The 22,755-nt window shown below is 38.5% G+C and overlaps 1 protein-coding gene across 10 annotated transcripts in view; it reads right to left on the bottom strand.

The window, feature by feature from the left end:
- Lrba (LPS-responsive beige-like anchor) overlaps positions 1-22,755 on the bottom strand; it is a 559,239-nt gene that overhangs the window by 46,007 nt on the left and 490,477 nt on the right. For all 10 annotated transcript variants that reach the window (XM_006502347.4, XM_006502349.4, XM_006502350.4 and 7 more), the window contains one exon: positions 21,008-21,175. In XM_006502347.4, the coding sequence (XP_006502410.1) occupies positions 21,008-21,175 (168 nt within the window). The remainder of the gene's footprint in view (positions 1-21,007; positions 21,176-22,755) is intronic.

The raw sequence follows: 22,755 nt of genomic DNA, 5'->3' as shown, positions 1-22,755 counted from the left end.
AAGAAGTAGAAAGGAGGGTGAAAACAAACAAACAAACAAACAAACAAACAAACAAACAAACAACAACACAGCACAGCACCTATGAAAATGGCCTGACACTGCATTACGTTTGCCACAGGAAGATCATTATTGTCGGTAATCTCTTTGAACCTCAGGGTCTAAATACCAAAGAAAAAGCCATATGCTGGGTTCCAGCATGAGACAGTGCAGCCAGACCAACTAAGCAGAACAGCATGTGTGTGTGCATGTATGTGTGTGTTTTGCAAAACATATCCTACTATGTTCTTACTGTCTAGCTGGCACAGATGACCACTTTCCAGCCCCTTCAGCATGGGGGAAGACCCCTGTACAGAGACATAGTTACTAGTGACTTTGTTGACTTGCTGATGTCTGTCTCCTCCTATAAAAAAAATAGTACCCATGAAAAAAGAGGTCCAGCATATCTTACCTAGATCTCTAACCTGAGTAAATGAAAATGCTCAAAGACTTGTGATAACAAAGGAAGCCAGAATATACAGGGTCCTTGGATACCAGCAAAACAGTCCATTCTTAACTATAAGACTGAAAGATAGAGAAATCCCTCAAATCCATAAGAAAATATATGTTCACCTTGTGAATACTACAACTATAAACCCTAAGAAAGTTGGTCTTTCATTTTTGTATGCTCTAAAGAACTTTCATGCTGTAAAACATTTAACAGATAATAAACAAGGAAATATAATTATCAAATACTAATTTGAAACTTTAGTTTGCTGAGGAAAGCTATAATGGTCTTTATGAGGACCCAGAAGAAACAATGAAAACAGTTATTTGTTGATACACTCAATGATCAGGAGGTGTAATATATCTATCTTTATCATCCATCTATCTATCTATCTATCTATCTATCTATCTATCTATCTATCTATCTATCTATTTCATTAGGTACATTTTTCCCTCCCTCCCTTTCTGCCTTCCTTCCAACAGGGTCTCACTAAGCAGTATAGGCTGGCCTTGAACTCATGATCCTTCTGCTTTAGCCTTCCAAGTGCTGGAATCATGGGTATGCAACACACACAGCTGATGCTCTACTTAGGTCTACTGTTTCTGCCCTACAAGAGTATATTTCTGGCATAGGAAGAAGAGTGTATGTATTTGAAAAGTTGAATAATACTTTGAAACAATCTATCTTGTAACTGAAGACATGTTTTAAAATCTGCAGAGGATGAAAACACTTGATAGCATCTCTTTGAGAATAAGTGGGGAGTCAGAGCCAACTCCGACAATGTTCAAATTCTCTACTCATAACATCCACAAACTATGTGATCCAACCTTAAGTTTCCTAACCTAAGTTTAAATGTTCTCACCTATAAACTAACAATAATAGGTTAAGTGGTACATGTATAAAAACCAGGGCAGAGTGTTTTGCAATATGTAATCAACAAATAGTTCCTGGGGGCAACTAACAAATACTTAGGTAGAATTTACTTTCTCTGGAAACTTACCTAACTCACTGATTTTGCTATAGCATTTATTTTTTTAATTGTATTGTAACATTATTGTGTTCATGTCATAAGTAAGGAAACAGGAAGAAAACTTAGGTATCTTGCTTAAGGTGATTAAATGGTGCAGTCAAAATTTGTACCTAAGCAGCCTCACTTTAGAGGTCACCCTGGGAATAATGTAAGGCATTAGGGAAGAGGCTGCAGGTGAAAGGATAAGTAGAAACGTTGTGAACTCTTTTTGTATTATGTCATCATCATTGTTCCAGTGGACAAAGTATATTAGATTCAGTAACAGGACAACAAAATGAGGTTGGTTTGGATCTGGTGTGTTGACATTGACAGGACCTGGTCAACTATAAAGTTTACACTAAAAACCACATAGTCAAGTAACAAAACCCAAACCAAAATGCCAGATTTCTTTTGGTTTGTGTGCGCGCGCTCTTTTGTGTGTGTGTGTGTGTGTGTGTGTGTGTGTGTGTGTGTTTAAGAGAGAGAGAGAGAGAGAGAGAGAGAGAGAGAGAGAGAGAGAGAGCATTGTTTCAGATTTCTAGACTTACCACCTTTGTCTGACTTTGAGCAAATAGATTAATCTGTTCCCCTTCTGGAAAACAGACACTCACAATACCTTGTTCACAGAACTGTTTGGAAAATGAAGAGATGATGTGCATGGAGTGTTCGGCATCGTACTTAGCACATCTGTACTACAAAGCACTAAATTGAATGTAAGCGTCCTAAGTTTGGGATTCAGCATGGCCCCTCAATACAGCTGAAACAGAGATGGGAGAAACTTTTGGGTTTTTGTGAAGACACATAATGGTGGATGGAATTCTAGAAAACTGAAATATGGCTTTAATTTTGAAGTGTATTTTTGGGCTAAGAGTCCACAGACAGAGAGATCTTTTCAGAGGTTTAAAGAGTAGTCAGAAAGTTGAGTTGAGCACCTTAATCTTGTAAAAGCTATGTGACAGAAACAGGGATGAGTGGGAGAACTACATCCTAAAAAATCATACAGAGACTGATGACTTTGAGCAGTGAAGTCAGACAAAACTATCTCACTCTCTTTGTTATAGCTCACAGTTTCAGATAATAGCAAAGCAATAAACAGAAGTAGGGGTTTCTGTTGCAAAGAACCAGTCTGACAGGAGAAAGGTAGGTAGTAATTTTTATCAAACTCATGGAATCTGTAGTCCAATATGTAAAAGAAAGCCCAAGCCTGGCTCTGAGATGAGAGATGGGAGGTACTTACTTGGGTGTCATTCACCCAAAAAGTTACCTGTTTTTGTTTTGTTGTTTTGTATGTGTGTTCTTCCTCTCCCTATCCCCCTCTCTGAAATCGTACATGAAACTCAATGTATAGAAAACTGTATTGGGGTGTGTGTGTGAGGCTCAGGGCTCTGGATCAGAGACTGAAACCACTCACTGGTTAAGCATCAAGAACACAAGAAGCATAGACAAAGGGACCCAGAGCCAAGCCTTAAGCTTAACCTTAAGCTCTTAGGAAACAGAAGAGTAGGATGGGTCTTCTCAAATGCAACAATAACCGAGAAACACTTTATTATGACTGATCTTCAAGCTGTATGGTCACATCCTGTGTCAGCCAACAAGTTTAGACTCTCGTTATCATTTTAATATGCACCTGCCATCTTCATTCATCTCGACCCCTGTAGCAGTCATCTGTGTTGGCCACAACTGTTTCTTCATTCTCTTTTGCAGCTTCATTGGCTTTACATTAAATCTGTTCTCCTTTTTATTCTGGATCTTTTACTAACTTCATTTCTATGTACAAATTAACGTATTACTTCAAGACCACCTGTCTTAGAAATGATTTCTACTAGGTTTCAAATTTTACTGTTGTTTGAAACATCTTCAAATCCAAACCCAGTGGGTTGTGCACAGGTAGAGTATTCATCCATGCCTTTGTTTGACATATGCTATGTACAAATTTCATACCTAAAACAAAACTGCTAAGATCTGGAAATGTTAAATTTATTCTAGAGTTCCTCAGGCAGTGATGAGATGCCTCTGGTGATTGTTATGCTCAGCATCTCAGAAGATTTGACATATAATTAGCTGTTAACATTCTCGCACTTTTCTGAATCCAAGTTCTTATAATCTAAATTAATGGGTGTTTTGATAGTCTCTTTACTTTGTCCCTTCTATCCAGTTCCTTCCTTCAGTGTACTCTGCAGAACTGAGTCTTCCCAAACTCCTCTGTGTAACATTTCTGTGGCTAATGTCATCAGGGATCCCCAGTGCTTAACAAACAAAGGCCTAAAGGGAAGGCTTTTTTACTGCTTGCTCATAATGCTCATAACCACACCATCTACCTAATCTGGCCTTCCCAGAAGCATTAACATTTACAGGATGGATCTTCTGCTGCTTCAGTATATCAAGCTGGTCAGAATATCATGTATTTCTGTGATGCACAGCAAAGAGAATAATGCTTCATGCACTATACTCATGCAACAAAAGGATTTACTGAGTATAGTTACAGCAGGCTAGCCCAGGGACTAGACTGAGTTGTCCTGGATTCCATTTGAACAAAACCAGGCTTGAGAAATAATTTCTAAAATTAAAAAAAAAATTATTTATTGTTTATGTGTTTGTATAAGTATATGTGGTGTGGGTTTCTGTACACATTTTCTCTCTCTCAGAGGTCAGATGGGGTCATAGGCTGTTGTGAGACCTGAACTCTGGTCTTCTGGAAGACCAACAACTGCTTTTAAACATTGAGCCATCTCTCTAGCTCCGAGGATTATTCTTGATGAGGGCAACGCAGGAGCATGGTGGAAGATGAGCAGGAGCATGGTGGAAGATGAGCAGGAGCATGGTGGAAGATGAGGAGCACTGCGTGAGGAAGCATGTGTGCGACTGTGAAGACCAACTGGGTCTCCCTGGGCAGTGCTCTTACAGGTCCCTGAGGCAGTAATTCTCACTCTAGCCCCCAAGCCCTTGAGAGACATGATAATGCTCCAGTGGCTCACTACAGCAGAGACTGTGAAGGTACAGTCAGAAGTCATGGAGACATACTATGAGTGATCTGAAAAGGGCACTTGGGTAAGTCTGTTTACAGTTCTTTTTCACACTTCCATGCAGTCTTCTGAATAGAGCAGTAGACAATGTAGGGAATGTGGGGGCTGTAACTAGAGATGAAAGTCACAGGACAGATACAGATATTTAGATCTGCATGAAGTTCAATAACATGAGCTAGTAACAGAGTAGCTTAAAGATTAAACTCCTAACCTGTTTTTAATGAACTCATCTTCAACTGCAGAACTTTACTATCAATGATGTGTTGTTAAATTTGTTATGTAAACTTCTTATTTTGAAGTGGGGTAATGAATCTCAATTTACCTGTTAACCAATTTCAATGACAATAACATCTTTTGGTCTGAGATAATCTCAAATGGAGCTAGTCTAGGTAATGAGCTTTACTGATTCACTGAAAAATAAGACAGTATTCTTGTCTGTTAGAGATTTAAATTTTTATCTTTAAGACTATTCAGAAATGAAAATACATTAAAATATTCAAAATTCTAAGCAACAGCAGCAGCTCTTATGCTTTTCTGAGAAGTTAAGCACATCTCAACTTGCAAGACGTTCAGTTTTGAAGTGGTTACTTTGATGATGTGACTTCCTAACTGAAGTCCTGCTGTCCACATTCCTGATCACCAAGTAATGGCAGAGACCAGGGCAAGACATCAGAGCGCAGCATCAGATGGGCTTGGCTCACATCTCAGCCTTCATGTAGTAGCTAAGTGATGTAGGGAGTTTTTAACCTTTGGTGTTTTAATTTCCTCACTGAAAACCTGTCATACAGTTCTGGGCACTTTATTGAGATGCTCTGAGCATTACGTGACAAATACAAGCATGTAGAATGATAGTGGGTATAGTAAGCCATTTACAAGTGAGTGATGTTATTACAGCAAATGTATAAAGGATGAAATTTAATAAAAAACTTCCCCCATTAAGAGAAATCATAAGACAGTGGTCTGGCTCCTGCCAGCATCCTCTCACATTCTCTAATGTGACCTGTGTCAATTTCCTTGAAATCCTTACATATTTTCTGTTACCATTTTTTTCTTTCCATTTCCTGACTCTGTGAGTTTCCTTCTTTATTCTGTAAAGATTTGTATATAGCAAGTATACAGTAAATATTTACTGACTGAATGGCCATAGACTTCACCTTAATTCAGGAAAGATATAGCTAAAAGATAAACTATAGCCAGTACAATGCAGCCCAAAGCTTACGTTATTATATAATATTCTTGTTCATCAATTCCCAATTATTTCTGTAATAGTTTGTTATTACTTTCTGTAATAAAACCTGAACCCACCAAGCACCACTCCAGATACTGAAATATATAATAATAAAAAGATCATGAAAATACTTTGAGATATCCCAGTAAAGCCACATAATTATATTTTATAAATAGCATATCAAATATTACCTGCAGACCTTATTAATGGATCTCCAAATAGATATGTGATGAAGCCATGTTTAAAAAGCTTCTCATTCATATTGTGGTTGTGCCAACTCTGCATACTTGAGTGATTTTATAGCTATATATAAAGCAACTATATATACATATCTATACACTCAGAGACAAGAAAGTGGGGGTGTTAGCCTAGCAACAATGCCTTTGGCTTTTGCTTAAGACTGTCTTAGTCTCTGAATTAAGCTTTTCTTTGTTTTGTTTTGTTTTTGTTTTGTTTGTTTTTTGTTTTTTTTTAAATTCATTAGGTATTTTCTTCATTTACATTTTCAATGTTATCCCAAAAGTCCTCCATACCTTACCCCCCCCACTCCTCTACCCACCCACTCCCACTTCTTGGCCCTGGCGTTACCCTGTACTGAGGCATGTAAAGTTTGCAAGACCAATGGGCCTCTCTTTCCAATGATGGCCAACTAGGCCATCTTCTGATACATATGCAGCTAGAGACACAAGCTCGGGGTGGGGGGGGGGTACTGATTAGTTCACATTGTTGTTCCACCTATAGGCTTGCAGACCCCTTTAGCTCCTAGGAAACTTTCTCTAGCTCCTCCATTGGGGGCCCTGTGATAAAAACTGACTGTGTTTGCTAGGCCCCAGCATAGCCACACAAGAGACAGCTATATCTGGGTCCTTTCAGCAAAATCTTGCTAGTGTATGCAATGGTGTCAGCATTTGGAGGCTGATTATGGGATGGATCCCTGCATATGGCAATCACTAGATGGTCCATCCTTTCGTCACAGCTCCAAATTTTGTCTCTGTAACTCCTTCCATGGGTGTTTTGTTCCCATTTCTAAGAAGGGGCAAAGTGTCCACACTTTGGTCTTCGTTCTTCTTGAATTTCATGCGTTTAGCAAATTGTATCTTATATCTTGGGTATCCTAAGTTTCTGGGCTAATATCCACTTATCAGTGAGTACATATTGTGAGAGTTCCTTTGTGATTAGGTTACCTCATTCAGGATGATGCCCTCCAGGTCCATCCATTTGCCTAGGAATTTCATAAATTCATTTTTTTAATAGCTGAGTAGTACTCCATTGTGTAAATGTACCACATTTTCTGTATCCATTCCTCTGTTGAGGGGCATCTGGGTTCTTTCCAGCTTCTGGCTATTAAAAATAAGGCTGCTATGAACATAGTGGAGCATGTGTCCTTCTTACCGGTTGGGACATCTTCTGGATATATGCCCAGGAGAGGTATTGCGGGATCCTCCGGTAGTACTATGACCAATTTTCTGAGGAACTGCCAGACTGATTTCCAGAGTGGTTGTACAAGCTTGCAATCCCACCAACAATGGAGGAGTGTACTTTTTTTTCCACATCCTCGCCAGCATCTGCTGTCACCTGAATTTTTGATCTTAGCCATTCTGACTGGTGTGAGGTGGAATCTCAGGGTTGTTTTGATTTGCAATTCTGTGATGATTAAGGATGCTGAACATTTTTCAGGTGCTTCTCAGCCATTTGGTATTCCTCAGGTGAGAATTCTTTGTTTAGCTCTGAGCCCCATTTTTTAATGGGGTTATTTGATTTTCTGGAATCCACCTTCTTGAGTTCTTTATATATATTGGATATTAGTCCCCTATCTGATTTAGGATAGGTAAAGATCCTTTCCCAATCTGTTGGTGGTCTTTTTGTCTTATTGATGGTGTCTTTTGCCTTACAGAAGCTTTGCAACTTTATGAGGTCCCAATTATCGATTCTCGATCTTACAGCACAAGCCATTGCTGTTCTATTCAGGATTTTTCCTTTGTGTAGAGAAAGGCCATATCTTCGAGGCTTTACCCTACTTTCTCCTCTATAAGTTTCAGTGTCTCTGGTTTTATGTGGAGTTCCTTAATCCACTTAGATTTGACCTTAGTACAAGGAGATAGGAATGGATCGATTCGCATTCTTCTACATGATAACCGCCAGTTGTGCCAGCACTATTTGTTGAAAATGCTGTCTTTTTTCCACTGGATGGTTTTAGCTCCCTTGTCAAAGATCAAGTGACCATAGGTGTGTAGGTTCATTTCTGGGTCTTCAATTCTGTTCCATTGGTCTACTTGTCTGTCACTATACCAGTACCATGCAGTTTTTATCACAACTGCTCTGTAGTACAGCTTTAGGTTGGGCATGGTGATTCTACCAGAGGTTCTTTTATCCTTGAGAAGAGTTTTTGCTATCCTAGGTTTTTTGTTATTCCAGATGAATCTGCCAATTGCCCTTTCTAATTCGTTGAAGAATTGAGTTGGAATTTTGATGGGGATTGCATTGAATCTGTAGATTGCTTTTGGCAAGATAGCCATTTTTACAATGTTGATTCTGCCAATCCATGAGCATGGGAGATCTTTCCATCTTCTGAGATCTTCTTTAATTTCTTTCTTCAGAGACTTATCATACAGATCTTTCACTTCCTTAGTTAGAGTCATGCCAAGGTATTTTATATTATTTGTGACTGTTGAGAAGGGTGTTGTTTCCCTAATTTCTTTATCAGCCTGTTTATCCTTTGTGTAGAGAAAGGCCATTGACTTGTTTGAGTTAATTTTATATCCAGCTACTTCATTGAAGCTGTTTATCAGGCTTAGGAGTTCTCTGGTGGAATTTTTAGGGCCATTTATATATACTACCATATCATCTGCAAAAAGTGATATTTTGACTTCTTCCTTTCCAATTTGTATCCCCTTGATCTCCTTTTGTTGTCGAATTGCTCTGGCTAGGACTTGAAGTACAATGTTGAATAGGTAGGGAGAGAGTGGGCAGCCTTGTCTAGTCCCTGATTTTAGTGGGATTGCTTCAAGCTTCTCACCATTTACTTTGATGTTGGCTACTGGTTTGCTGTAGATTGCTTTTATCATGTTTAGGTATGGGCCTTGAATTCCTGATCTTTCCAAGACTTTTATCATGAATGGGTGTTGGATCTTGTCGAATGCTTTTTCCGCATCTAACAAGATGATCATGTGGTTTTTGTCTTTGAGTTTATTTATATAATGGATTACATTGATGGATTTCCGTATATTAAACCATCCCTGCATTCTTGGATTAAAGCCTACTTGGTCAGGATGGATGATTGCTTTAATGTGTTCTTGGATTCGGTTAGTGAGAATTTTATTGAGTATTTTTGCATGGATATTCATAAGGGAAATTGGTCTGAAGTTCTCTTTGTTGGATCTTTCTGTGGTGTAGGTATCAGAGTAATTGTGGCTTCATAGAATGAGTTGGGTAGAGTACCTTCTACTTCTATTTTGTGGAATAGTTTGTGCAGAACTGGAATTAGATCTTCTTTGAAGGTCTGATAAAACTCTGCACTAAACCCATCTGGTCCTGGGCTTTTTTTTTTTTGGTTAAGAGACTATTAATGACTGCTTCTATTTCTTTAGGGGATATAAGACTGTTTAGATCATTAACCTGATCCTGATTTAATGCATTTCATTCTTAAAGGACAAAAATCTCAATAGCATCAACTACAAAGGCCAAAACCAGGTCCATATAAAATGCTATGAAAATGATATGAAAATCCTCAAGGAAGAAATTGTCTTCATTCATACCCTTATTTGGATAATATTTCTTCTAGTGGTTAAGAAACAAACAAACAGCAGAGTGTCAGTTGAAAGCATTTACAAATTAGACTGCCTCCGTTAATCAAAGGAAAGAAACACAGTTACTTTTTAGTGGTCAGTGCAAAAGTTCACTAAATTACAAAATGCAAGGCTGGGATGTAGCTCAATGGAATGTCCAGTGTGTGAGGACCTAAGTTTGAGCTCCAGAGCCCAGCAACAAAAGAATACATTTTAAAACAGTTAAAGCCTAACTCAAATGTAAATTCTAAGTGCCTCAGAAATACACTGCTAATAAAAAACAGAATTCAAACACCAGACAGTATAATTGTAAAAACCAAAACAACCTTTCAGGGGCTGGGGGGAAATGTAATTTTTATTTTACATGAGGCTACAATAGAACATAGACTAATTAATATGCAAGTAATACACATAAAAGAGAGAGACAATAAAACAAATAAGTAAAATTAAGTATGAGTAATTCTACTTTATTTTAAAAAGACAGCTTTTTTAACTTTGCAAAATTAGACATAAAGAAAAATATGTAAAAATTTAGGAGTTGGATTTTTATGTTTATAAATAGGGTTATTGATTCTACTTTTATGAATAGTCATATAAAGGTCACATGGTAGAAAAAAAATTAAGTATAAAAGTGTTTGCTATAGAACTCTTAGAGCCGTTAAAATTTAAAAAATAACCTAAATTAATGATGATAACAGACCACTATTTAGTCATTAAAGTAAGTGAGTTTCTGGGAGCAGTGGTGTACGTCTTTAATCCCAACACTTGGGAGGTAGAGGCAGGTGGATCTTTGTGAGTCTGAGGGCAGCTTGGTCTGCAGAGTAAGTTCCAGGACAGCCAGGACTGTCACATAGAGAAACCCTGTCTCAACAATACCAAAGAGGTGTGGGGTGAGAATCTAGCCACTTATACCTAAAGTATGTATGACCTTATATAAATAAAAAATATGTACTTATACACAGATAACACACATGTGTTATATGTGAGGACACAAATATATAAGGAACATCTTAATGTTCAATTTGGAACATATATACTAACTAGCAGCAGCTCTTCCTTCAGGAGATAGGATAAAAAGATTTGTAAGAGAAAACATACTTTCTTCATTATTATATTTGATTTGGTATATAAGGATAGATGATTTGTGAAGTAAACAACAAGGACATCTAAAGTAAGTTTAAGAAATCTAAAGAAAGGTCTGCCACGGTTTGAGATATTTTATGAAGTTTATTTTATCCACTAACATAACATTCAGAAATATAGTTTTACAGTCTAAGAATTTCAGTTGATATGGCAGTCAAAAATTCTTGAACACACAGACCTTGCAAACAAGGTTCATTTTGATATATACAATTTACTTCCTAACTTATTTCTGTTTGATCACCAGGAGGATGTTCTTCTCAAATTTTAGTGTTGTTTAAGATCAAGTAAATATTAATAGCTAAGAAGCATGACACTTTTAAACTTAAACAATGTTTTCCTACAAACAACACTAAAAATGTATCAGATAGCTGGAGGTGTATATACACATGTCATAATGCTATGAAGTTCAAAACAGTATCATGCTAAAGAAAGTGAAACTCTTAAAAATAAGGGCATGATGAGAAGACTGGACAGAGGCACATTTAAGGAGAGAAAGAAGTGTTGTTACTAACAGTTCTGCTCAAATGGTGCTAACGGAGACACAAGAGCATGAAGAAGCTGTCATTTCTGGAAAGCTGCAGATTATCCTACTAATGCCTCAGAACTGAGCCCATACATTCCAGCCTCACTCAGCTGAGGCCAGCCCAGACGTGCTAGGCTCCAGTTCTTGTGGCTGTCCATCTACTACGGCATAATCCCAGCTGCCAATCTGAAAGAAACCAGCTAGTCAGGGCAGATACAACCAAGAGAAACAAATGTCACTCAGTAACGCTCAGCGGCCCTGCGCTCATGGATAATTTCAAACAGTATCTCGGACTAGAACGCTGATGTGCTCATTCAAAACACCTCCATCTCTGGCTACTGGAAGGCAGGAGATAAAGGCGCCTGCCTAAGAAAATAAGTGGAATGCCTTCAAAGAAGTAGCCAAGGCCAAAGGAAGCACAGTGAGTACACAGTAAGTGCTTAACAAATAACAAGGCATCTGAGTGGAGCTAGAGTTCACTTAAAAGGTGAGTTATTTCACAGAACCCACCAACTATGCATATACCATGTTAAGGGGGTTTGCAGAGAATGAGTGGGCTGTTCATTTGGTAGAAGAACCCCAGTCTATTTCCCCCAAATATCTGTGAGCCTCCCTTGTGTCAAACACCACAGTAGGATTAACGAGGAGTTTGACAGCATGCTGCCTAACTCAAAGCTTGAAACACACACAGTACTAGCAGGGACAGAGAGCAAGGAGAACAAACACACGCACAATGTAGTTTATTATGAACGGTTTAAAGATAGGTCTTTGAGTCAATACTGGAAATTTCACTGGCTTCTTTGTATTCTATGTAAACATTCCTATCTTAGAAATTAATCTATTATAGAAAATCTGACATAGGGTCAAATAATTTTATGTAGATTTTTTCAAGTCCTGGGCCATCATTTTTAATTATTCTAAAAGTTATTTAGTGAATAAAGTTGAGTAACAGTGTAAAGTGGAGATGGTCTGCAGGAAATGGTTTTCTTTATGAGGAAGAGGACAGAAGAAAGCTTGGGGTTCCTAGAACGTTGATGGGGATTTTAAAATACAACAAAGCATGAAACCATGCATTTTCTGCTGTCTGTTGTCTGCTATGTGATTCGGCTACTTATATAGCCCTTAGCCGGGCAGACACGAAGCTGAGTAGTAATGACAGCTTTGATGCTCATTTAGCCAGCCGAGGGAAACTTGGTCTATTATTGTGGTTTTGATGTACAAGGAAATCTGGCAAAATTTCAGTGTTTTTTTTTTTTTTTTTTTTTTTTTTTTAATGTAGGTTTTCAATTAAAACTTGACTAATCCTGGCCGTCCATTTGGCTATTTCTTTGTACGGTTCCTGCCCTGCACTGTGTCAAATACACCATCTGGGCAACACACTTCTGGCTAGTGATACTTCAGGACTGCTTCTGTAGCACTGTGAGTTGTAGCTGCATGAAACTAACTTAGGGCATCCACACTCCTTATTTACTAGATTGCTGCAACTGCTGTAAACCTGTTGTCCTGGCCTTAAATCTCACTACAGTCACAACAAAGATTCCTGCCCCACCTGCTGAAGACGGGCTTACAGACCACTCCCACAACTTATTCAACAAATGTTAACAAAGCTATAAATACCAATTGTGTTTATGCTTTCTGAAAGATTCACTGCCAGTGTTCTGCAGCGCTGCTGAGCTGAGCTGAGGCTGACTCCCACCGCGAGACTGATGGAATTCTAAGCCAAAAATGCTTTTCCTCGGATAAGATATCTGATTTGCTACTGCTGTCATGAAACCGGGGTCATGTAAACTTAAACACGGCTGCTGCTTCTTTAGGAAAACAGACCTTCTCCAAGTGATTATGAGTTGCTAAAACAGCCCTTGGAAGGATAAATCTGGAAGAGGCCAAAGCAACCACTGACATTAAACATGACTTCAGGGAGGGTTCAGGCTTGACTCTCATGCTGTGAGACCCATGGTAGATAATTCTTTAAACTGAGTAATATCTTGGCTCTCTCTCTCCTTCTGTATCTATCTTAGCAGATAGAGTTGGGATTTATTTTCAAAAGGAAATCAATTTTGATTTCTGAGCACATATCAAGTGACACCCTCTTTCCTTAAAAAGTAAAGGAGAGAAAAGCACTTCCACAAGAAAAGTAGTGAGTGCTGCAAGGTGAGAAAGCACACACTAGCTGGTCCTCTGCCACAGCCCACAGTGGCCTAGGCTCCACACACGGCCAGAATCTGCCTATGTCTGTGTCTTACTCTCTTTTATCAAAGCTAGTTGTCCAGTCCTGACTAGAAAGGGTTGTTTGAGAAGAAAAAAGAAGAAAAGATTTGTAATTAAATAAATCATCTCTAAAAGTGTAACCCTGCAGCGTGGATGGCACTGGCCAAGTCCTGGGTCTGCGGCAGAAGCTTTCCACTCCAGAGTCTTTACCGCTGGATTCTTTGTAATTTTAATTGTTAAAATGTACTGCTTTGAAATATACATTTCCAAATCTCTTCTTGTAAATTTGTACACATGGGTGTACACACACACACACACACACACACACACACTCTAAACCCCTTCCCCTGTAGAGTTTGAACCCAGGATTTAGAATTCATAAAGTTTAGGCCAAAAGTAGTCTCACATTTGCATAGTCATGATAAGAATGATAATTACTAGTAATATATCTAAGATAATTTCCCTAAAAGTAGAAAGTTGCTCTCTTTTTCCCTGCCAAGTAATACAGGAGGTACAAAAAATAAATTGCTTAAAATTACATTTAAAAAGTTCCTGTTCAATGGGTTACATGATGAAACAAACAAGAACTGGAGCTGAAAGGGAGCGGGTTGTATTTGAGTCAGGCAAAAGAAAATAATACCCTCCTGATGTGTATGTGAAGATGGCTTTGTGGAGCACTATACCTTAGACGTCCACAGAGGATGGAGAGATGACCACAGAGGATGGAGAGAAAACAGCCCAAACCCACAGGTACTATAAACATCCCGTCTCACACACTTCCCTAGTGAAGATTTCTAAGCAGGTTTATTTTTTTTCCTTCAAAAACGGAAAGACTTGGGTCCTCATCCCCATCTCCAACTCAAAAAGAATGTTCAGAACACAGAAAAAGGCAAGCGAAAGGCTTTGATCAAAGACAATGACCGTAAATATGTTGAGGTCCATAATTTCAGAATTTTTGTTATATAGTTATATTTTATATTTCATAAATTGACCTGTTTCCCTGTAATGTGGCAAAATATATTTCCATGGCAAGCCATATAAATCTGCAGAACACTGTTTTCAGTGCTCACAGCTTCCTCCTCCCCCGCCCCTATACGGATCTACTAATGACCACTTAGTGTGCCGCTGCTGCACAGTTAGGCACTACTTTGTAATTATGAGTAATTCTATAATCCAATATTCTGATTAATGTCCTAAGCAAGTAATGCATGGATATTACAAAAATTGGTATAGATTGCTATAAAATTCAAATTATTTTTCTTTTTAAAATATATGAATTTACCTGTTTTCTCACACTCTCTCAATATCCGAGATTCTCATTAATTTTTAATCATCTATAATCCACTAGGCAAAAAAAAACCCCCACTGTTTTTGGATACTAGTATAGACTATTTTACATATGTTTTTCCTTTTGTCATTTGTACATTATTTATTCTTACACCTTTTCATTATATACAGAAACTTCAGTTTTCATGTGAGTAGCATGCCAATTTCTGTGATTATTGGCTTTGATATTAGACTTTCAGCCTTCTTCACTCTAAGATTATGAAGCTATTCACATATGTTCCAGTCTCCATTTTATACCCAGATATTCTTTATTTCAAATAAGTGTATGTAAAGCATTTGAAAATTCTCTCATTAAGATATGAGGGTGGGATCTATATTAACTTACATTCTTAATAACCAAGTGCCTGACCTGACGTTACACAGACTAAAACCACCCTTGGTTTGTGACGTAAATCAACACTTGAATCACATCTTTCTGGAAGGCATATTTGGTTCCACTAAATGTTAATTCTTTTACCAGACACACTGTTTAGACCACTATGGCTCAGGTTTTCTTGTCAGATAAACTTATTTATAATTTAGTTCTATCAAATCCTGTGTTACAGTAGGAGGGAAACAAAAGACCATAGGCATCTGGAGGCAGTAACAGGAATTGAGAACCAACAGCTTGAGAGGAGAAGAGGAGGAGTATAAAAAGAGAGACTGAGCATGGAGACTGAGAAAGAACAGCTAAGTGATTCTTTAGTTTAAAGCTAAATAGAGCAAGTAACAGAATTACTCAGTGTTTTTATTGTGGTGCTGGTGATAGAAGCCAAGGCCTCATTCATGCCAGTCAAGTTCTGCACCACCAAGCTCATCCCATCCCTGAACAACAAATCAAAAACAAAATAAACAACAACAAACCCTTTGATTATGTAGGTTCTGGTGGTGAAGTCATGTCATCTGGTTTGGTGACAAGCCCCCTTGCCCACTGAGCCATCTCACTGGTCCTACATGGTTTTAAGAAGGTTATTTCTTACCTGCTAAACTCGCTCAGTGACCTGTCTCCTAAGGTATTAAGGGCTAGATATTGGGCTCTCCACATTGGGATCAAGTAAAAACCACTTAGGTGTGAATTAACAAATGAATTCTGGATAAGTAAGTGTATGAGTAAAGGCTTAGCAGGAAACCAGTATCTACAAATGCAATAATAAATACTGCAAGGAACAGGGAAAGCATGGGAAAGTTATTTTGTAGATTAAATACTTAAAAACAAGAAGTTTTTTTAAGGTAACAATATTCATTTTGGCTCACACTTAAAGATCCTGGATTTTCTCCTTTGGAAACTTGCTAAGATTATGTTGGAAGGAAAAGAACTAATTGAATAAACCCAAAGTTAGCACAATTAATAATCATAAAATGACCTGCTTTTTTTTTATTTGCCCCTTGTCTATGAAAGAACATATACATAAGGCTGTGAAAATCGATTAAAACAGAGACACAGAACAACTAGCAGCAAGAGAGGGCTGCGGAGTAGGGGTTGTGCAAATAGTCAGCTCAGGAGAACTCACACCTTATCCGGGGTCAGAAGATACCTGAAAACAGATTAGCATATCTGAAAATAGATTAGCATATCTGACTGCAGAACACTCCTTTCTGGTGTGTGATGTATGCAAATGGAGGCTTCTATATTGATAACACAGCTGTTTTCTAAAAATTAAAAACAACATAAAAGTTTAATGTGCTACAGGCTGTTTCGCTGATTACTCTTCCTCTTCGCATGGTTATCACTTCTATCGTGGAGAGCTCTTTTTATAGAGAGATCATTTTTATGATCACTTACTATGTTATATATATTAACCATTCACTCTGGATCTCTTGGAAGCCAAGTAGAGCTTCGCCAAGCAGCAGGCAGATACATGCCTGTGTGTGACCATGTGCACAGGAAAAGGCTCAAGACTAAACTCAGTGTGCAGCAGCAGCAGAAGAAGTGCAAGTCCAGCTGCTGGAAGGAGTGGCCAGGTATAAAGACAGATTGTGTGCCTTCAGGGAGACAGTCTACCCTGTTATCTTAACAGGGACCTGGAACCCTAAAGGCAAGACAAGTAAATATGTAAAAAAGACACGTTTGCATTAGGGAAATACACGGGGGGGGGGGGGGGGGGGGGATGGGATTAGGAACATACATGAAAGTCCCTCATTAAAACACAATTTTGAAGATGGGTGTGGTCTGTGAGTCCATAGATTACAGAAGCTGTTCAACTGGCAGGGTCTGTAGCAAGATTTGACCTGAAGGCTAGCCTGGGATTGAAAGTCTTGCTCTGGGAATGGGAGCTGTACCCTGGGTGTCTGTTTTGCAGGACAGGGTTTATGAAGAGGCAGTATACACACATCTCTCTAAAACTCTTCCCTACCACCCTATTTCTCTTCAGCCATCACAATCCTCTTCACAGTACCCATCACAACTGAAATTATAGTATGCACTGTTGAATTCAATTCTGTGAGTCCAACTGGATTTTCCCTTACTCAGCTGTTTATCTTCAGTATTATCAACAGGCTAAGTATTTGTCAAAGAAATGAATGACAGCATTTCCCAGTTCTCTAGTCCTTTCTTGCCTTTATCGCCCCAAGTTAGCCTAGACCTATATTTCACCATCTCATCAACACCCCTTAGCAGTTCCACCTATAATCCTTTATATATATTTCACCATAAGTACTACATCTAAGTTCCCATCTTTATATATCTGTACATATGCAGTTACACACACACACACACACACACACACACACACTTTTTGCTTATCCTTTTTCTGAATTTATTCTTCTGCCATTTAAAACACAGAAAGGAAGTAAACACCCATCACTATGCCAGATAGTCCTACAAAGTTCATCCCATCCCACATATAAGTACACATAAATGAATCTTGGAGCCACTCTCCCTTGCATATACATGCTGACTACGCAGGCCCTTGCACACTGCTGACACTATCCAACTCCAGTTAAATAAATATTGCTCCCTCCCTTCAGTGCTTATCTCTGTCTGTGCTCTGGAGTTTGTTCCTTTCCCCTTTCTCAGAGATAGGCTATCCACCTTTTGGATCTTTCCAATAAAACATGGTTGATCAGCTACTCATATAAAAAGTCTCTTTAGAGAGATGGCTAATGGGTACAAAGATTTCTTTTGTAGTGATAAAAACTGTTCTTAAAGTGTGGTGATGCTTATATGTTAAGAATATACAAAGCTGTATACTGCCAATAAATAAATTGTATCACATACAAATTATATCTCAATAAAGCCGGTAAAAATTTTTCCTTAGACCTGGGGAGAAAGGTTTTTTTAATTAAATATGTACACTTATGGTACACAGTAATTAAAAGATATATTCTTACTTTAAGAACAGCATGCAGCTAGTGCACCAAAGCTCTTGCTTGTCACAATAACCTAACAAAACTTGGTGTGCATATTCAAGGGGATATTATTCAGCCATAAGGGACAAATATTACATGTTCTTGCTTAGATTGTTAGAGCAATCAAATCTGTATAAAGAGGATGCAGAATCACGCTTGTCAGGACTGGGGAGAGGACGGTTACTGTTTGTTTAATGCAAAGGCAGCTCCAGTTTGGCATATGAACGTTTTCTGTACATGGACAGTAGCAAAAGTTTGTACAATAATATGATTTTTCTTTGTTCTGTACTGGAGATTTTCTGTACATGATAACATATGCTCTACCCTGAGCTGCACCCCAGCTCTATGCAAATCTTACCACCACTGAAGTGCACACTTAAAAGTGGCAACAATTGTAAATTTTACATACAATTATTTACTACAAGACACTTCTTCTAAAGTTATGATGTGTTTGTTTTATTAGAATGAAAGTCTGCAATGTAACCTACACTCTTGTATTTCAATTGTATAGCTAATGTCTGCAATTACATGTCTAATGTCTGATGTTATATGCCCAGCTTAAAAGATCTGACCTGACAAGTCAGCTTTCTCATTCTCTAATCTTCTGTCCTGAAATGAGTCTAAAACCATGGTTACTACCAAAGATGCACAGGGCATTCTTCTCGATGCTGCTGTCAAGTGGCACGGCTAGTCACATGCTCCTATGCAAACATTGAGCTCCTCAGATAGACTAGCCAAACTTCAAGGGGACATGAGGCCCAGGCTGTGCTATTGTAATGAGACAAGTATTTCCATTACTATGGGGAGTAGTGTTAGTATTCTTCTAGAATACACTATAAATGTAAATAAATAAATAAATAAATAAATAAATAAATAAAATCTAATATAAAATGAGCAAGCTTCTCTGGAAATTATTGGTAGGGGGTGGGGTAAGGTGTCAATTCAAAATGAAAGCAGAAAGGTAACCACACTGCTTAAGAGAAAGACAAAATGGCCAGTTGGCTAGTGAGGCAGACAGGGGTTAAGAGCCATCACTGTTATATAAATTAAGCATCAGATTTAATGACAAGACAGGCAAAGCTAGTGACACTGTCTCAGACACACCAAGAGATGATTTTAAAGATAAGCATTGCATTTTACGTATTTATAGTAACTACATGAATTTCAAAATTCAAACTATACAGACTACAGACAGCAATGTGGTATGGTAAGTAAAACTGAAGGATATAAAAATCAATTCTAGAATTCTAGAGTGTAAGTTCAGGTTATATAAGTTGGTTATATAGGGAAATTGATAATTACTACAAGGGAATATGAGAAAGGAAAAATAGGCTGAATGTTTTAGAATCACTGGCACATAACAAGGCCAAGTAGTACATGGCAAATACTATTAAAAAGAAAGGAGGGCTAGAGATAGCTCAGTGGTCAGGAGCACTAGCTACTCTTCTAGAGGTTCTGAGTTCAACTGTCAGCAACGACATGGTGGCTCACAGCTATCAGTAATGGGATCTGATGATACCGTCTTCTGACATGCAGGCATCCATACACATATACATAAACTATATAAATAAATAAATCTTTAAAAAAACAAAACTTACTTCCACATGTGTAAGCACACATGTTATGTGGAGGTCAGAGAAAAGAGTGTGAGAATTGGTTCTCTGCTTCTACCATGTGAGTTTCAAGCTCAGAGTAAAGCACCCTTGCCCTCTGAACATACTGGCTACCGATTTTTGCTGTGCTATTCTGAGAATTAAGTTATGCAGTGCTCAGTAAGAATGCTTGCATTCTGTTTTAACCTCAGTGTCATGTAGGTTCCTATGATGCTCGGAACCATCATGTCCACAGTTCTCTAGATAAGGTGCTCTGGGGTAACGTTCACACACAGAGGCAGAGCATATGTTTACCGTGAGGAAGATCCCGGGTGCAATCTCTAGTGCCCAGTTCATTAGAGGAGGAGTCTGAAAGCACCGGGAGCTAACTGACCTAGCTCTTTGTCTAGAAACCATATCCAATTTAGGACCAAAGAACCCCGATACACAGTGCTTCTGTTTATGTAATAACATTTATCTAGCATATAAGTCAAGTGGTCATATGCTTATTTATTTCACTATGTCCTTGTGGATAGTCAACATAACTAGATAACAGAATTAAACAGTAATACACCAAGTCCTAGTGAAAACAGGACACATTACACATCACAAGTAACGCCCTTCAAAACTGACATCTGCCCACGAATCGCTGTCTTGTTTTAATTGTCCATCTGTTCTAAAATCTTATCACTGTTTGAAGTTCTATCTGTGCAATTGTATTATTTTTCACACAAGGCTAAGACATTTAGGGGATATATAACTAGATTAGAAACACTTAAAAAAGCAAAATTTTCTCCAGAAGTTTGGGTGAACACTGCATTTGCCAAGACCCTGTTTTTAGTGTTTTATCAGAAAATATTTGAAAAGGATAAAAGCAAGCCTTATCACTATTTAATATTGGATAATGATAGCAAAGTTTCAGACTTCAACCCCACTCTTAACTTCTGCATAAACGTGCATGTGCTAATGAGCTATACCATAACGTGTTTTAGTGCATTTTGACTTATGCTCAGACAGTGTACAGTGAGTAAACGACCATTTTCTTAATATTTCAAACTAGGCGAGCAGCTTCTGAATCCGTAACAATTAAAAATCTGAGTGTGAATCCCTTAACAGGTCAAACTGTGAAAGCTCTCATTTAACACTAAGTCATGCTAAATTAGAAAAAGCTGCAGACTCGAGGTTGCACTGGGTAACTGAGGAACAGCTTGACCTGCTTTGGTCTGCCCACTGTGCTTCACTGCCTCTATCAGTTACTTGGAGGATGGGGAAATGAGATCAACAGTGTGCAGCTGGCTGACTCCTGATCCTGGGCTGCTTCTCAGTAGAGGGACTTACCTCTCTCAGCACAGGATCAGTTATTGAGTTCAGGTTGACAGCTCCTTCATAGGTTAGGTAATAGAACACATTGAGGGCTCGCACTGCCTCTGGTCCTTGTTGTTTATAGCCAAAAATAAGATCAATCCATTGGTGAAGCTGGCAGGAAACAAATTCACTCTCCAGGGCCTGAAAAACAGTAGAGACCACATCATAATGCTGAATCCTATTTTTAAAGTATAGATATTTAGAACAACAGTAAGGCTTAACACTAAACTTACTTTAAAAACAAACAAAAACATAAAACCCCGGTATGGTGGCGTGCACCTGGTGGTATGCATCTGTAATTCTGCCTAGGAAGCCAAGGCAGGAGAACCCAAAGTTCTAGGCCAGACTGAGTAACACAGTGAGACCTGGTCTGAAGACCAACCAAAGGAACAAAGCCAAAGCAACGCAACAAGAGTTTGGCTCAGTCATTTGAGTGGTTACCTGAGCCAATCTATAGTACCTATGTTAAAAGCCAGGTGTAGTGAGACTTATTTGTAACATCAGAATTAGTAACAGAGACAGGGGCATCCCAAGAGCTTGCTGGCCAGCCAGCCTAGCTGAGTCTGCAAGCTCCAGATTCAGTGAGAGAGCCTGTTTCAAAAGCTACGGTGAAGAGTAATTAACGAAGACATCTGATATTGCTGCTCTATAGCACACACACACACACACACACACACACACACACACACACACGCACATCCATAACCAGCCCCCCTACACACAGACACTGAAGAGAAGGAGGAAGGGGGGGAAGGGGAAGAGGAAAAGAAAGTGGAAAGGGAAGAGGAAGGGTAAAGGAAGGGTAAGAAAATGACAAGAGAGAGCAGAAAAACACTGTGGCTCAAATGTAGTTCAGTGTAGAGTATGTGCTTTGTACTTGTGAGGCCAAGAATTCGATTCCCAGTCCTGTAAAAACCAAACAACAAACCAGTGACATCCTGTTTTCTAGTTGAATCTGTCCCACTGTGTATTTGAGAAAAGTCCTGGCGCTCATTATGCTGAGCTGTAGTAAACTCAGCATTCTCCCACTACATGGTAAGGTATAGGGACTGGGGCTGGGCTTATCTTGGTCATACTTGTAAATCAGTCTTGACAGGCACTCAATTCATGCTTCAAAGAAGGGAGGTCATACAGTGAAGGACTACTTTGGGAAAGCAAATGCAAAAAAGTTAAACAGCTTCTATTCACTTAAGATATTAACTTTTTTCTCAAACTAAAGCATGTTGTATCCTGCAATTGCAACCAAATTGTTTAGTTATTTTGATTTGGTTTATAGTATCAAATTAGATTTTGTGGGGATTTATAACTGCTGGATTTTTATTCTATGTGTCAGTACCAAACTAAACACTTTGTGCTATTAACAGTGCTCAATAAATAATGAATGAACATGATCAAATGTTCACTTGAAGTGCTGGGCACCAGATTTACTTCCTAGTCAGCTTTCTCTTCCCATTTACTAGCACTGTGTGCCAAATACAGTTGGTACCAATAAATGCTTGCTGAACTGAGTAAGTTAGGAATATCAAGGCCAGAGACTTGTTAGCAAGCTATTCTTTATACTGTGTAATGCTACAATACTATTCCAACATCAATGGTTTAGGTTTTCCAAGGGATAATGCTATTCAGACCAAAAGCAGTTGAAGTTATCTCTGAGGCCTAACTCTGGTTTTAGCATCAAAGCTGTACGACTGTGTGAGTTTTCTGGCAGTGTATGGTTAGTA

The sequence above is a fragment of the Mus musculus genome, chromosome 3 (genome assembly GCF_000001635.26).
Source record: "Mus musculus strain C57BL/6J chromosome 3, GRCm38.p6 C57BL/6J".
Taxonomy (NCBI): Eukaryota; Metazoa; Chordata; class Mammalia; order Rodentia; family Muridae; genus Mus; species Mus musculus.
Note: the sequence above shows the minus strand (reverse complement) of the source record. Positions and strands in the feature narration are given on the sequence as shown.